At 39.8% G+C, this 16,515-nt stretch overlaps 1 protein-coding gene across 1 annotated transcript; it reads left to right on the forward strand.

Annotated features, from left to right (window-relative positions):
- The first annotated feature begins 8,102 nt into the window (after positions 1-8,102).
- On the forward strand, positions 8,103-12,071 carry samd7 (sterile alpha motif domain containing 7). Its single transcript, XM_078264721.1, has 8 exons — positions 8,103-8,205; positions 8,565-8,688; positions 8,885-9,009; positions 9,094-9,175; positions 9,362-10,035; positions 10,131-10,246; positions 10,332-10,442; positions 11,835-12,071. The coding sequence occupies exons 1-8, from the start codon at positions 8,103-8,105 to the stop codon at positions 12,069-12,071; spliced, it is 1,572 nt and encodes a 523-aa protein (XP_078120847.1).
- The last annotated feature ends 4,444 nt before the right edge of the window (positions 12,072-16,515 follow it).

Below are 16,515 nucleotides of genomic sequence, written 5' to 3' on the forward strand. Positions count from 1 at the left end.
ATATTATGAATAAACTATGATATATTAAAGTTGATAACGATGAGACTTTATTGATCCTGTGGTGAAATTCACAAGCTACCTGCCGCCGTAATTTTGGTGAAAGTAACTCAAAAGTAACGCAAAAGTAGTGTAAAGCATTACAATTTAGAGACAGTAGTGTAATATAACTAATTACTCTCAATTGACAGTAAATAGTTATCTATAATGTATTACATTTTGGAAGTAACTTGCCCAACACTGGTGGTTTTGAGTGAAAAAAACTGTAGATTGATTACCATGCAAATTTTCATTCATTTCATTTTCAGACATTCATTTTTGCCCCCCTCAGGATTAATTGTAACTTTGGTGATCGATCATCTTTTTTCTAGCATCATCATCAGGTCTGAATTTCAATTTGTCCAATACTTTTTTTATGACTAAACACCTGCAACACTAATGACATTTATATCAGCCTCAGTTGTACTTTATGTTTAGTGCTAGGTAGCACATGGTAGCATCCTAACATGTGACTAATGAGTAACTTTTATTGTAATACTTATAGTGATTTGTTATCTTCACTTTACATTTTTTTTAGTCTCGCTTTGCCAGACGATCTACACGCTGCGGAGCGGAGGAGGGTCTGTGTCAGTACCCGATCCGTAACGCCTGTAAGATCTGTTCTGCGCATGCGCACAATTCAGCGCATGCGCAGAAACTCAACTTGTTTTACGACACTGCCTGATCAGTTCTACACTTGCGCGAACACTGTCAGTACCCGATCCGTAACGCCTGTAAGATCTGTTCTGCGCATGCGCACAATTCAGCATGATGCGCAGAACGGATCTTACAGGCAGTACGGATTGGGTACTGACAGTCTGGCTACTCCACATTGCATTCCGGGATGGGGGAAAAACATGCTCTGGTTTATTGGCATTTCTTTAAACCAATCAGAATCGTCATGGGCGGTGCTAAGATCCACACAGAGCCGCTGTAAAATAGTCGTGCGAGAGAAAACTCTGAAAAAACTGATTGGACAGATAGTCTAGCTAGCTGTCCGGATTTACCCTGCAGAGATCTCAGGAGCAGTCAACAATAGTCCTCATAAATCCACTGGAGTTTAAAATTCCAACACAAAGAAAGCGGAAGGAAATATAAAATGAAATCTTGAATGAAAGACTTTTTTAAAGAGCTGTATTTTTTTTACTTTTGTAAAAGATACCACTACTTCTTCCACCACTGCATTAAAGACATTCACTATTTCAGTAGGTATTTCCTTGATAAAACTAAGATCTAAGGCATGGTCAGTTATTTCAGGGATTCTTTATCCTGAAGAATCCTACTGCCTGGGATCTCACGGTAATCAAGACCTAAACAAGATTTTCCACTGAGCGTAAAAGACTTCCACCTTTGAGGGATTACAGCTATGTAGTACAGTTGTCATTCAATGAGGGAAAATACAGGAAGAGATCCGGACACCAGATTGTCACTGCAATTAGAAGATGGACAGAAGTCTGCACGAACTCTGTGAATTTATATCCGGGCCTGTTTCTGGAAGTTAAACAGGCGGAGTTCATGATGCTGGGTGCAAACAAGAATGACAGAAATCCCTTATAAAAAGCTTACACTCAGGAGATTCTTAAATTAGCGGTTTAGATGTCCTAATGCTCTGCTCCTTTATTAATCTATTTTCAGTAAAAATGATCAACCTACTTGTCCACTGCACAAGCTACTATCTGAGGAACTATGCTTATGTATAGTGAATGTAATAAAACTTAAAGTGAAGTTAAGGGGCTTATTAACAAAACAGTGATGCGGCTGCAACTCAGTATGCAGATTTACTGTAATAGACCCACAGGGAACAGGTTTCAGAGGTTCACTAACTATTAGAATAAATATTAGAAGGAATGAAACTATAAACATGTTATGCTTGTTGGTTCTCACACACTCCAACAAACTAAACACACACATCCAAATATCTCACGTGCCTGCTAAGAACAAGTGCATGAGGCACCTGATCGATACATCTGGCTTGTGTGTGTGTGTGTGTGTGTGTGTGTGTGTGTGTGTGTGTGTGTGTGTGTGTATATGGAGACAGGCTGTATGCTATTTTAATTCTCCTTGACCTCAGCTCAGCCTTAGACACAGTGGACCATGATGTCCCCCAAGGTTCTATTCTGGGTCCCCTTTTATTCACAATATAGATACCACCCCTAGAGCAAAGCATGCAGTCATCTGGTATCAGCAGTCCGGGCCCCTCAGCTGTGCAACTCTAGGCAAACTCATCTTATTTGTGTGAATTATTAATATGATTCTTATTAATACGTTATATTTTAAGTTCTGGATCTAATATACTTGTATTTTTTATTGTAAAGCATTTTGTAACTCTGTTATATAAATATACTATATACTGTAAATTAAGGTATTATTATTATTATTATTATTATTATTATTATTATTATTATTATTATTATTATTTCCCCTATATTTTTTCAGGGGTTTTGTGGTTCTAAGAGGCCTGTTGTCAGTTAAATTCTTCTCATAAATAAATACATAAAAGAGTCAGGATTTCTCTGCCAGTATATCCTCTCTGCTTATAGTCGAAGGCTTTCATCTAGCATGTGAACGTTCCTGTCGGAAAATAAAATATAATTAGACTTGGGTGACTAATGACCTCAGTGTTTTTATACTGTAATATGGCCCTTCTTGTTATATGTCAACTAATTATAGCTGTTATAAAGCAATGCAGGTCCTAGTCACTGACTGTAATAGTTTTTTACCTTCATGAAGGTTTTTATGTTCAGTTTTTATGGAATCCCGAGAGGTGAATCTGCCATTTTAGAGGATGTAGTTTGTGGTGCATTAATAATAGCACACCTGTCAGTATAATGCAATACAGTTCAACAGCACCACAAACTGCAGCCTCCAAAATGATCATACAGCTTGGTGTACATAATAAACTGAGTTTATTTGTGTATGTATATGTTAAACAAGACAGGGGTTCACTGACCACCAGTTTCACTCAACTCTCCAGGATCTCTTTGCTGTCCTGCAGACTGTAGAGAAGCAGATAGAAACACCACACTGCCTTTTTTATATCATGTCTGCTGTTTAGCAAAATTACCACCCAGCCCAACAACTGTCCACACCTTTCTGACCACCCGGCATTAAAGAAAACACCATTGAAAGAAGTGTAGGACCTTGCTTTAAGCGGTTGGTGAGCACAAACTGTCAGATTAAGAGGTCTGAGAGGATCATCCGGCCAACATTTAGTCGGATTTCTAGCAAATTACCACCAAGCATGTTTGGGTCAACCCTTTGGCACCATGGGGAGCAACATACTTCTCACACCAAAACTACATGTGAGGAATATCCAAAACAACACTGATCTGTTGGATTGTTAAAGTCTATAACCAGCATGATGTAGCTTCTCTGCATGTGGCCGCAAAGCAGTTAAGGAGGGGTTGGACATTTTGCCACTGGAAAAGGAAGCTAAGCATTTAGGTGTCTTAACTATGGTCTAAAGTGCTAACAAGGGATTAGTGAGGTAAACGTTGAAAGAGGTTTAGCACCCCATGCTTAGGACCAGTGCTGCTTCAGTAATTACACATCAGTTGCAAGGTGCGGCAAGCAGTTGGATGGGAGATCATAGTGATGTCAGGACAGGGAGGACTTACTACAGGAGATAAGGCCATCTAATGGAGATGAAATGAATCGGTATTTAAAAGGTCTTTTTTAGTTAAGGCAGTTAGCTGGCAGCAGGCTGTGCTCAGTAGTCAAGGACAGTAAAGAAAGACAGTCTGTGAACTATCCAAAGGTTGTTCCTTCACATTTTTTACTTGTGTTTTTACCTGAATTGGGACAAAACCAGTTCCAAGCTCTGCTCACTGGTTCAAGTTTGAAGGTAAGTCTGTTAAAACTTTAGTTATGTTCAATATTTCACATTCTCCTCCTGCATTGTTTTTCTTTGTGACTGATTTATTTAGGTTGTATTTTAGTTTTAAGTCTACTTAGGTGCCTCAGTATGTGATAAAAAAAAAATAACAGTAACAACCTAAAAATCCATGCACGTAGCTCAATATTTGCATCACAATGTTATAAATAAAAGGGCCAATGCGATTAGAGGAACAACCTTGAAATCTGCATAATTACCCTTAAAATTAGCCCTGATTCTGTAGATAGCGCTTATTGAAATGAAAATAATGCTCCAATACATGATGAATTAGTATGTGGTTCTTATTAACTGTGATGATTTGTGTCTACTTCATTCTGTATATTTCTACATATTGATTTGTATTTAATTTTATCTTTTCAATCATCTTTTTCTAGCATTTTGTTATGTGAGTTGTGACATCACAAGTAATTCTTAATCAATACTACCTGGAGCTTGCCCACTTACAACTCTCATAAAATATAATCTGCTTCTTCTAACTGACAGCATATAACATGGATTTAGCATGTGTATGTTGTGTGAGGGGGGATTAGGAAGGACTAGACAATACTTCTGTCTTGTCTGATTTGACCTCCTCAGGGCTCCATCTAAGCCGTCAGCAATTTTTCCCTTAATTCATTCTTGTAATGAGATTAACCAGGCAACAGCAAATCCAAAGAGTCCAAGCCACAGATTTGGCAGCTGCGGTGTGGCCTCTGTTTATTGAGGAAATATGAGACAAGAACTCCCCTGTAATGACATTTTCACTCACAAAATGCCACTTGAAACTTCCATGTAAGATTCTGCAAGAAGTTTGAGCGAGGTTAGGTTTGGAGATGTGTTACAGCGTTATACGTTAAGTCTTAGTCTACAACTTCACTTAAAAGACTTAAAACAAAACCTAATAAAAGTGTTAGCTGTGATCGAACAGGCCTTATCAAAGAATTCCTCTAAGTTTCCACATAACACATTATGCCTCTCATGTGTTACCTCTGCATTGGAGTCAGAGCTAAGCATGCGATTTTCCCGCAAAACAAAATACCCAACAATCAACAACAAAGGCGGTTTAACACTTACTCTTGTTATGAGGGTATTTACAGAATCATAAAAGACTCTTTTAATCATCTGCATGAAAAAATATTCTGTCCACTGCACAATGAAAAAAGATTTTGAACCTGTTTCCTATATTTGCGACATTATTTCCTAATCCAAACAAAGATTGGAGACGGATGTGAAACACAATTAAAAATGTTATTATCAGTAGCATTATCAGCAAACTTCTCTCAATTTAAGGTATTTTTATCCTTATCTTTTCTTTTATCTTTATTTAATTTGTATATGTTATGTATATGGTTCTATTATTTGTATACAGTATGAATGTTAAGTTTCCTGTCACAGCTCACCGAGGCAGGTTCCTAACGTTTGTGTATTGACAAAAATGGTAAATAAACTCAACACATTAGTATATTGATATTTCTTTCCAATATTTTACATTTCCATAGAAAATAACATGTCAATATTTTTGCTTGCTTGCATGCTACCTGAAGGAAAATAGTCACATCTTAAGAAACGGTTTAAAAATCTTTTTCGTGCAACAGACTGAATATTGTTTTGATCCAGATGACAGTGCAACATACAAATAATTAAACCACCAAATACATACATTAGACATATTAAAATAGCCAATGTACCATAAAGATAAACTGAAAACAATGTACCTCAAATTGCAAGGCCTTTGCTGATGTTACTGATAATACCATTTTTACCTGTTTCACATTAAGCAAATTGAGCAAGACATCCGGCTACCATCTTTGTTTGGATTAGAAAATAAATCGCAATTTAGGAAACAGGTTAAAAATATTTTTTCATCGTGCGGCGGACAGAATACTTATGTACAGTCTTTTATGACTCTGTAAATACCTTCAAAAAGTATTTTTCAAAAATCATATTACTTTTTTTGAAAACCTGGCAGCTTAGCTCTGTGAATCATGTAATGCTGATACATGGGAGGCACAATCAGGTGTTAACACAGGCCCCATTTGACCTGTCACAGTTTGTGGTACTTTTTTTCTGTTTCTGGAGAGACTCAGGGATCAAATTTATATTTCTAGGTCTCCATTTTCATTATTTTACTTTCTATATGTAATCGTTAAGAATGTAAAATGTAAAAAAAAAAGTATAAATGAAAGTATAAATCATTAATTCTCAGTGAGAGAATGTGAAGGTGATAATACATTACACCAATGCCCGGAGGCTCAGAGTTTAGAGCCCACTTGGGAATTACAGAGATGTAAATGTTGAAATACATTTCTTCTTATTTGCTGATGCTAGCTGTTGTGGCATTGGAGCGCCACATAGCTCCACATAAACCGATTGCATCCCCAGATTTATCCCCAAGGTGTTTTAAGGACATCCTGAAAGCTAATGGCGGCTAATAGGCTTAGCACTTAGGGTGTATTGTCCGGGATGCTTACAGGCAAGGTTTGCTGAGGGTAAAACTCTAAATGTGCGGATTACCTTCAACACATCCCTTTAAAGTGCTGTATAGCCAGGACTTAGCTAATAGGATCCTGGTGGTAGCAGGGGCCTGGGAGGTTGGGGATGGGGGTTGGATGGGCGGTCTCAGGCAGGTCAGCAGATGTAGCTAGCAGACTGTTATAGGACTAATAGGCGGATTACAGCCCTCAGATTAGATGGGCTTCAGAAGGAACTTGAGGGACTGTGGATAATGCTCAAGGCCTCAGGGAAAATCTTATGACAGCATTTCTCTGAGGGAGAGGAGGGCAGAAAAAATGTAGTACATACAGTATGCAGTTTGAAACATTGACAAACATATCAATCAAATACTATTATGATGAGTTTAAACTAATATCATATGAAAAAGTGGATGGCGAACTTGTGTTCAGATTCAAATTCATCTACCCAGAAGCATACTGTGCAGTCTGGTGCTGGATTAGCAGAACTGGATTCATAGTCATTCATATTTTGTAATGGGATTTCTGCAGTGTGAAGCTAATTGGAGGGTTGTTTGTTTTATTTGGATCCCCATTAGCTTCAACATAAGCTAAAAGCTATTCTTCCTGGGGTCCTACAATCTATCTATCTATAATACAATTTACGACATCACATTACACAACATACGCACAAAGACATTACTTCACATTACACAACATTTGAAAATACAAATCATATTTTACAGTTAACACAATTAATCACACACAAAACAAATTAAAAAATATAAAAAAATTAAAAAAGCCCTATAACAGAATCTCTCTAAATTAAATTGAAATATCTTTGAAGGTAATATTTCTTAAGTGATTTTTTAAAACCATACTGAGTGTTAGTTGTTTGATAGATAGGTGTCTAAGTTGATTGTGCTTGTTTACATATACTGCTGGCTCAGCCAAGAACATTGTGGCCATTTGAAGTGTGTATGTGATGGTCTCCACGTTTTAAGGGGTTGGTATTTAAATTAGGATTTGGGTGTTAAATTTAAGTTTAGGATTAGGTTTACGTTTATTGTCAGGGTTAAGGTTAAGGTTGCTTTAAGATTAATGCTTAATGCTAGGGTGGAGGTAAGAGGTGAGAGGAAGGATCAAAGGTTAATGAATTAATTTGTGTGTGTGCATGGATCCCTTTTTGTTATATTTTATAATTTATATTTTATTTTGTCAGTCGGTTCTAATCTCAACAAAAATATTTAATCGTCACAGCTCTGCTTAAATACAAACACCACAAATAGGTAAATAAGTTCACTAACATGACACGACATCTGCAACAACGAAAACAATCCTCTGTACTGTTATGTAAATTAAGTAGGATTGTTTGAATGAAATGTGTTTTTCCTGTGTTTTCCTACATATATATATATATATGATAACAAAGTTTAGTGACAAATGTTACTTTGTTGGTATTTTAGTGGGATTAAATATTCTTTTGAAAAAATACATGGTAGCACAAAGTTCATTGAGCATCAACAAGCTCTTTAATGTGTACATATTTGCTGTCCCCTTGTGGCAGTAATCAGAAATTACAAAATGTATACGTCCATCCAAGCTAAATTTTTTATGAAGTTATACTTCAAAACTACAATATATCATGCAATATTACAGTAACCAGTTTATCAAAGTAGTTACATGTTCCACCCTCTTTTAAAACTTCTACAGCGGTTAGGAGGTCAAAGGTCGTGTGTGTCATGACCCCACGGGAGCAGCTGAGGAAGATGACAGCGCTGGGAGAGCAGGGGGCTATGGATGAGAAACACTGGTACCGTCTGGTCAATGGCATGTCAGCTGGAGGTGAGAAATGAGAAAAACACAGAGGGGATGAAGCAACACAACAACATAAAATATAGCAGGAGTCCAAAAAACAAACAAATATTACAGTTAAATATAGGTGCAGAACTTGAATGTGTGTATAAATATATAATGTTTTTTTAATTTAGGCTACACATTTCCTGACACCGTCTATTTTGTCTGAATTTAATCTGGAGCTCATAACAGGTTAAACCAACTGTGTGACCTTGTCTGCCGTGTATTGATTTAAATGTATTATTAGCTGCTCAGTAGTACCCGCTGTCTCCAGCTTTCACAGTCGGTGCACATCTCAGGCTAAACTGGCTTCCCGGTGACCTGTGGTGTTTTTTCTACTCTTGCAGAGCTGAGGCAGAGGCAAGAGATGATAATGAGGAACCAGATGGCCATGGCTCCACAGATCCTCACCCAGGGGCAGCAGAGGTTACAGGGGGTCCCAACACAGTTCGAACCTCGCTTCATGGAGAGGTCTGTACCTGAAGTCACTCTTAAAACTGAAACAGTAGCTCAGTCAGTTACAGGTGCATGAGCGAAAAAGACATGGCTACTTGAGAGAAACATCTGTTGCATGCACCAAAATATACCTTAGTCATTGACAAAACAGCAGTTATTACAGTTGATTATTTTTCCCTTGTCCCCCCTTTCAATGCTTGTCTTTCATCAGAGAGCTGGTTCCCCCCTCCGAGATGGTAGCTTCCGAGGCCAGACAGATGCACATGGGACCTCACCTGGGTCCACCTCTACCTCCCCATGCCAATGTCCTGCCTGGGAGAGCTTTTCCTGCAGCAGGTGAGCATGGCCCGATGCACATTCATACCTAACGGCCTGTCTATATGAGCATTAACAGCGAGTCTGTCTTTTTTTTTTTCTCAGCTGGCTACGGCTTCTTGCCCTCTGAGCCCATGGAAACAGTTGCCCGGCGACAGGAGTTCATTCACAAGCAAAATATAGCCAGGTAGTGCGTGCAGAATATCATCAGCATCTCAGAGAACTATTCCATCTACACACAGGTCTACATTACATTTTGCCAAATAAAACTGAGACATTTGATTAATCGTTTAATTTGATAACAAAGTGTGATAATGTGGTTCCATCATCATTGTTGCACGAATGTCTAATATTTGTGTGTGCTCCTGTTCAGAATGGAGATGAATGCCATCCTGCACCAGAAAGAGCTGGAGAATGCCCACCAGAAGGGACTTATGGGAATCGATAATCACATGTCTTACCCTTCCAACCCCATGGCATTTAGAGGTCGGCAGCGCATGCCAGACGGCCAAGATGTCTTCATCCACCGTCCCACCTTGGATGAACTGCACTCCAACAGCATCCTCATGTCAGCCAGCCCTTACCCACCAATCAGCACGCTGCACAGAGAGAGGGGACGCAGGGCTGGTAGGAGGCCGACTGCTCACAAGAGCACAGAGAGTCATGTGTCCAACCTGAAGGGCCATACTGAAGATAAAAGTGTGGAGCAGAGCCCAGGGGCCACATCAGGGGAAGAGAAAGAGGTGGAGGCTAAGGGGGACATGGGAGAGGAGTGTCCCACTAGCAAGACGCACCATCAAGCAAAACTAGACTCTGAACTTGCCACAGGAAGCCGAAAGAACTACAAAGATGGGGACCCAGGCCTGCGTAAAACCTGTGTGAACAGTCAAGATGGGTCAGATGTGGCCAACAGCGGTGAAAATGATAAAGACATATCGAGTCAATGTTCAGCTTTTCAGGAGAAATTCATGTATCCCTCCGCTGGTGGAGCACTCACAGGCATGCCTTACATGTTCCCAGTCCCTGGAAATGGTTTCCTTCCACCTGGTGAGTTTCTAAAGATGGATCACTATATATATATATATTCTTTTAGCAAATAAATTGTATTACAGCACCAATAAAGAGGACATTTATTTTTCCAGGTCCACCCAATCTCTTTCTTAATGGTGATGAGGTGCCCGAAGACATAAGGAAGTGGACAGTGAATGATGTTTACAACTTTATCAACAGTATACCCACATGTTCAGAATATGCACAGGTTGGTTTTTAAGGTTTTCTGTAACTGTCTCAATTCTTTCTGTTTGGTCTTTGTTGTGCTAATGTTGTGTGATTTTATTCTGCAGACGTTCAAGGATCACATGATTGACGGGGAGACGCTGCCCCTCCTGTCAGAGGAGCATCTACTGGACACACTGGGGCTCAAACTGGGACCAGCTCTTAAGATCCGCTCACAGGTAGGAAACACAGACTGTGACTGAGCCCCGAACATTCACAAACAAGTCATAAAGGAAGTTATATCAAGACTTAGACACTATAAAGATGGGATGAGTGCTACTTTAATATAAATCTCAGCAATGCCTGTGCAACGCTACACAATAACTCGTCAATACACAAATTTGCCTTAGAGGGTCTTAAAATCTGTACAGCATATGACATCCTCTATCATCAGACCCAATTCGATTTGGGTCAGAAAAAACTGTACAAAAAAACATGCAATAAATGTAGTATGCAAAGAAAACAGAAGTAGCAATATTCAAAGTACAATATGCAGAATCAGAATGACAATATTAGGTAAATAAAGTACAAATGTATGATATTAATTCAATTAGATATTAACTTATACATTATTGTATCAGGTGTAGAATAGGCCTTTTCCACAGCAGACATTTTGACTTGTCATAGTAGGAAAAGCACAGGTGTTACTAATAACATTATCGATGATTATGTTTTGTTCAAGTGTCCCAGTAAGTCATGACACTGAAGCAGCTTAATGGAACTTAGCCATCATTACTTTTATTATGCACACCTGTGCTTTTTCTACTGTGACATTTCAAAATGTCTTCTGTGAAAGAAAAAAAACCTATGGAGAACCATTATACTGATTGGATTGTTGCACAGGTGTGATAATTGTGACCACTCTCTGCAGCACTTCCTGTCCTCTACAGGTACTAGGGTTGCACGATATTGACAAAGTGTGATCATGCGATATTGATTATAAATATTGCAACATCGATATTAATTTCGATATTTTTAAACACGTGTGAAATTACAAAACTTACAGGAAAACGCATCAAAATAGATTCATAACAAATAAAACAAGTTTTCTTACAACACAAGGTTTATTTCAATCATATTGGACTGGTCCAACATGACCATGTCTACAGAACAGGACATGTTTTACTGGTTGGACAGTATAAAATATGTAAATAATGAGAACAGGACACAACATTTCTTTCTCTTCTCTGATTCGTTCCGTTTAGTTGTCTCTATCTATTTCTTCACTTACACTGTCACTCTCTCGGAATATGCACACGCGTGGTACGCTCCATAGGGTTTGTCACGTAGTGGACCCGTGCGCTGACGTGTACTAACTTGTGCAAGTGGCACAGTAACTGGCCAAAGAAATGATGATCATTATAGTGTTTCAAGCGGGCTCTAAATCAAACACAACTAAGCCACACAGCCAACGGACGGGACGCAGCGCTCCACAAAATAAACAAATATATTGCTTTCTTATTGCGACACTTTCGATATACTGCGATAACGATACTGAGTCGATATTTCTTGCACCCCTAACAAGTACATCATTCCTTTAATATGTGTCAAGTCTCTTTTTTCCTCCACAGGTGTCCAGGCGTCTGGGCAACATGTTGTACATGAGGAATCTGCCGCTCTCCACTTCCACCCTGCAGGCCACTCCAGAGAAGCCCGCCGACCACTCATCAGAGATCGGCTCCCCTGTTAACTGCAACAGCGAGGAGATGATGGCGAGTCCAAGAGACCCTGATGTCCTCAAATCTACAGAACACCTGCACGAGACAGAAAACAATTCCCCTCCATCTGCCAGCAGTGAGACAGCCTGATCAGAACTGATAAAGTGGAAAGATGCAAACCTAACCAGGCCCAGCCTGCCCTGCACTCACAGTAAAGCATGGCTCTAGTGGTGGATTTGTTTACATTATGATTAACTGGATTGAAGAGGCTTTTTACAATTTGCTTCCTGGGTGCATGTTTAACGCATAGTTTCACTAGGCCCACGAGTCTGCTGAATATTTGTATTTTACATAATATGTACATATTTTTTAATTAGTGGAGTGAAACTGATGTATGAGTTATGAGACCATAAGAAGGTCCAATATAATTTTTTTCTTTTTTATATAATTACATACATCTACATGTCTGCGTGTAGCTTTAAACTTAATTATTTTTTTAATATGCTAAGGGTCATTTCTCCAGTAGGCCGCCATGAGGACCATAAAAATAATATGGGAATAGTTTTATAATCAAACAGTGAAAAATCTAAGCAAGATGTTTGGATGTTTGATACCTTTTTCGTCTGTTTGATTGCAATAAAAGTGTTTTTCTACATATAACCTGCAGTACTAGCTATCTGTTAAGGTAAGGAATAATAAGTGAATATCAAGAATCATACACACTGGGTACAATTCTAGTGAAATGTAATCCCATCAGCTCCTTCATCTTGTGCATGATTCATCATGAAGCATATATTATTACTATTAGTAGTAGTAGTAGTAGTAGTAGTAGTAGTAGTAGTAGTAGCAGGCCAGCTGACAGTCTTGCCTGGACCCGGGACGAGATAATCTTGGATGCCCCCCCCCCCAGGCCCAGATCTTTCCTTTTCCCTTGCTCTTCCTCTCCTCTGCTCTTCCTCTCCTCTGATCTTTCTCTCTAGTCCAGGCAAAGTAACTCATTTTGGAGCCAAAAATAGAACTAATTGTAAAAGAATTTTTTTCAGCATAGATCATTTCTATAAGATGTCCAGAACCACATACTAAAAGTCCTAAGAAATCCTAGTTGAGGAAATATGTTTAATTCTCATCAATCCGAGATGTGTGCCAGTAAGGCCAGACAACAATACACCCCAATGGAGCTATTTTTTTCCTTTACTCCTATCAAAATAAAACTTTATACAATGAAATGAAATGAAAAGTAAAAATTTTTGTATTACAAGTTTCTTTGAAAATGAATTTGAATATGCAAATGAGCTATACACTAATCGACTATAGGCTACCCAAAATATACCTGCATAGGCTTAATTTTTTCCTTTACTCCTACCACAATAAAACTTTACACAATGAAAGTCTACATGAAAAGTAAAACATTTTGTATTATAAGTTTCTTTGAAAATGAATTTGAATATGCAAATGAGCAATATACAAATCAAATAGAGCTCAACAGTTCCGCCCCTCCTCTGAGAGACCTTGGGTTCCGGAAGTAAATTTTCCATTCATTTCTCCCATTGACGTCTGGAAAAATCCGTATATAAAGGGTTTTAGACCATGCCTTAGGCTAACCAGATGGTACATGACTCATAAGCATACAACATATCATTTCGAGTAAAAAAAATGAACAGAAAATCCCCAAAAAGTCAAAGGTACAAGACTGTGTACATATCGTCATCTCAGAGCGAAGGAACTACTCATCCCATAAACCACCGCGCACCACTGAATAAAGGAAGCTACGTTAGTTTAGCTAACAGCTAATTCGGTTAACCGCTAGCTGAGACAGCATGTAATAACTTTAAAAGACCCTCAAAATAAAACCTGAAAATAACCGTTAACATATATAACGGCTGTTACGTCAGCTGTAGACAGCTTTACCCAGTGTTAAGTTTGAGTTAACGTTATTTTAGACTGAATCAAGCTGTCAGCTAGCGGTTAGCTGAATTAGCTGTGTTAAATATAATTTTTGTATAATGCTCTAATCAATACACTACAGTAATAGTGTTGGTTGCTATATTTGAGGCATTACGGTTTTACGCTTACGTAAGGTATTATATTCTCTCATATACCTGTGTGTATGCCAGTTGAGTTGAGTTCACTTGTATACAATGATGAGGACGGATGAATAGAGCCGTGCACAGATATATGGAATAAATAAATAACTATATGGAACAAACGCTCCGCTTATACTTTCACGTCAAGTTAAGCCTGCGCAAGTCAGCTAACTTAACAAGCTGTTAGCTAAACTAACGTTAGCTTCCCGGCAGAGGCTAACGTAAGAACAAACCAGGAACTGATATAGGGGGTGCTAAAACCAAGAGCCACCGAGAAGGGGTCGAGGATCCAGGCTGGATTAAAAAAAAAAAAAAAACTCCCCTGTTGTTGCTACCTTGTCGTGGTGAGGAGGCTTGTGTGCCTCCGTGACCCTGAAGACTATACCGGCGGGGGTTATACCCAGGGTTCGAATAACGTGGGAGCCAGTGGGAGCTGAGCTCCCATAGAGAGAGGATGAGCGCCCATGAAAGCAGTAAAATCATACACCTGTGGGGGTCTCTAAAAATCATCAGCACCATTATTTAAATCACAAATAAAGCACTTTTCCCAAACACACGGAGCTCAGATGTGTCCCGTTTGTGCTCCGTGAATTTCTGCAGTAGTTTCGGTTTCCCACCCCCGATGTAGAGCAGCGTACAGCCACTTCCCTAAACTTTCTCTCATTCAGAGACCAGAGACCCAAACGGGGCTCTGGATCTGTCAGAAGGTCTGAGATCTACCGTATCAGCAGAGCAATCACGCAATGCACAGCAGACTATGATGCAGGTAGATTATTTTCAGAAATATTGTGACTTTATTCTTGTAACAGCCTATTATAACTTTATTTTTCTCAAAATATCACGACTCCTCCAAATCTCAGAGAGCACAGAAGAGTTATATTTGAATGTGCACAAAGTTTTGCACATGAGCAGAAATCTTGCTCAAACATCTGAAATATTACAGTCCAGGGGTTTATTAATTCATTAAAATGAATTAATGTATCATTGAGGTGAATGTCATGTACACATTTAAGGAAGTTACTTCCCCAACAAAAGACGCAAAAGAGGAGGGAGGAGTAAATTATGCCTCTAGAGACCTGGGGGTCTCTTTAAAAAAAGATGAAATCATGAAAGATGAAATCATAATTCAAACCCTGGTTATACCCCTGGCAGGTACTACCAAGCCAGGCAGTTTTCAGGTTAGAGGCCAGTCTAAAAGCAGCATTGCCATCACCCATTGGCAGTAGGATGACTGGGGAAGATTGTTTGTCATATATATGAATGGTATTTCTGCCTATGCAAATTAGGACATATTCAATAAGTGTGGAGCTCATGTGCATATTCAAATTCATTTCAAAAGAAACTTGTAATACAAAAATACAAGTTACTTTTCATGTATACTTTTACTATGTAAAGTTTTATTGTGGTAGAAGTAAAGGAAAAAATGAAGCCTATTTGGGTGTATTTTGGGCAAATTCGATTAGTGTATAGCTCATTTGCATATTAAAATTAATTTTCAGAGGAACTTCCATCCATCCATCTTCGTCCGCTTATCCGGTATCGGGTCGCAAGGGTAGCAGCCCCAAACTTCCCTTTCCCGAGCCACATTAACCAGCTCCGACTGGGGGATCCCGAGGCGTTCCCAGGCCAGGTTGGAGATATAATCCCTCCACCTAGTCCTGGGTCTTCCCCGAGGCCTCCTCCCAGCTGGACGTGCCTGGAACACCTCCCTAGGGAGGCGCCCAGGGGGCATCCTTACCAGATGCCCGAACCACCTCAACTGGCTCCTTTCGACGCGAAGGAGCAGCGGCTCTACTCCAAGCTCCTCACGGATGACTGTGCTTCTCACCATATCTCTAAGGGAGACGCCAGCCACCCTCCTGAGGAAACCCATTTTGGCCGCTTGTACCCTGGATCTTGTTCTTTCGGTCATGACCCAGCCTTCATGACCATAGGTGAGGGTAGGAACGAAAACTGACCGGTAGATTGAGAGCTTTGCCTTCTGGCTCAGCTCTCTTTTAGTCACATATAATGATAAATTGAATGTAATACCGCACCCGCTGCGCCGATTCTCCGAGCAATCTCCCACTCCATTGTCCCCTCACTCGCCAATAAGACCCCAGACTCTGGACAGACCTGGTAAGCCCAAACGGGTAGTGCGGGTAAATTGGGAACGTCTGGAAGAGGCCCCTGTCCGACAGACTTTCAACTCACACCTACGGTGGAGCTTTTCGTGCATCCCTGTGGAAGCTGCGGGCATTGAACCTCAGTGGACAATGTTCAAAGTTTCCATTGCTGAAGCTGCGGTGGAGAGCTGTGGTCTTAGGGTCTTAGGTGCCTCAAGGGGCGGTAACCCACGAACACCGTGGTCAGGGAAGCCGTAGAAGACTGAAGAAGGAGTCCTTCCGGGATATGTTATCCCAGAGGACTCCGGAGGCAGTTGCAAGGTACCGAAGGGCCCGAAGGGCTGCAGCCTCTGCCGTGAAAGAGGCAAAGCAGCAGGTGTGGGAGAAGTTCGGAGAAGACATGGA

Source organism: Sander vitreus, chromosome 12, assembly GCF_031162955.1.
Source record: "Sander vitreus isolate 19-12246 chromosome 12, sanVit1, whole genome shotgun sequence".
Classification (NCBI taxonomy): Eukaryota; Metazoa; Chordata; class Actinopteri; order Perciformes; family Percidae; genus Sander; species Sander vitreus.

Bases quoted from the DNA above. Each gene is read 5' to 3' on its own strand.
- samd7 (XM_078264721.1), top strand. From the start codon at position 8,103: ATGACCCCACGGGAGCAGCTGAGGAAGATGACAGCGCTGGGAGAGCAG. The intron at 8,206-8,564 runs GTGAGAAATGAG...CTACTCTTGCAG, and splicing joins CAATGGCATGTCAGCTGGAG to AGCTGAGGCAGAGGCAAGAG. The intron at 9,176-9,361 runs GTAGTGCGTGCA...GCTCCTGTTCAG, and splicing joins CACAAGCAAAATATAGCCAG to AATGGAGATGAATGCCATCC.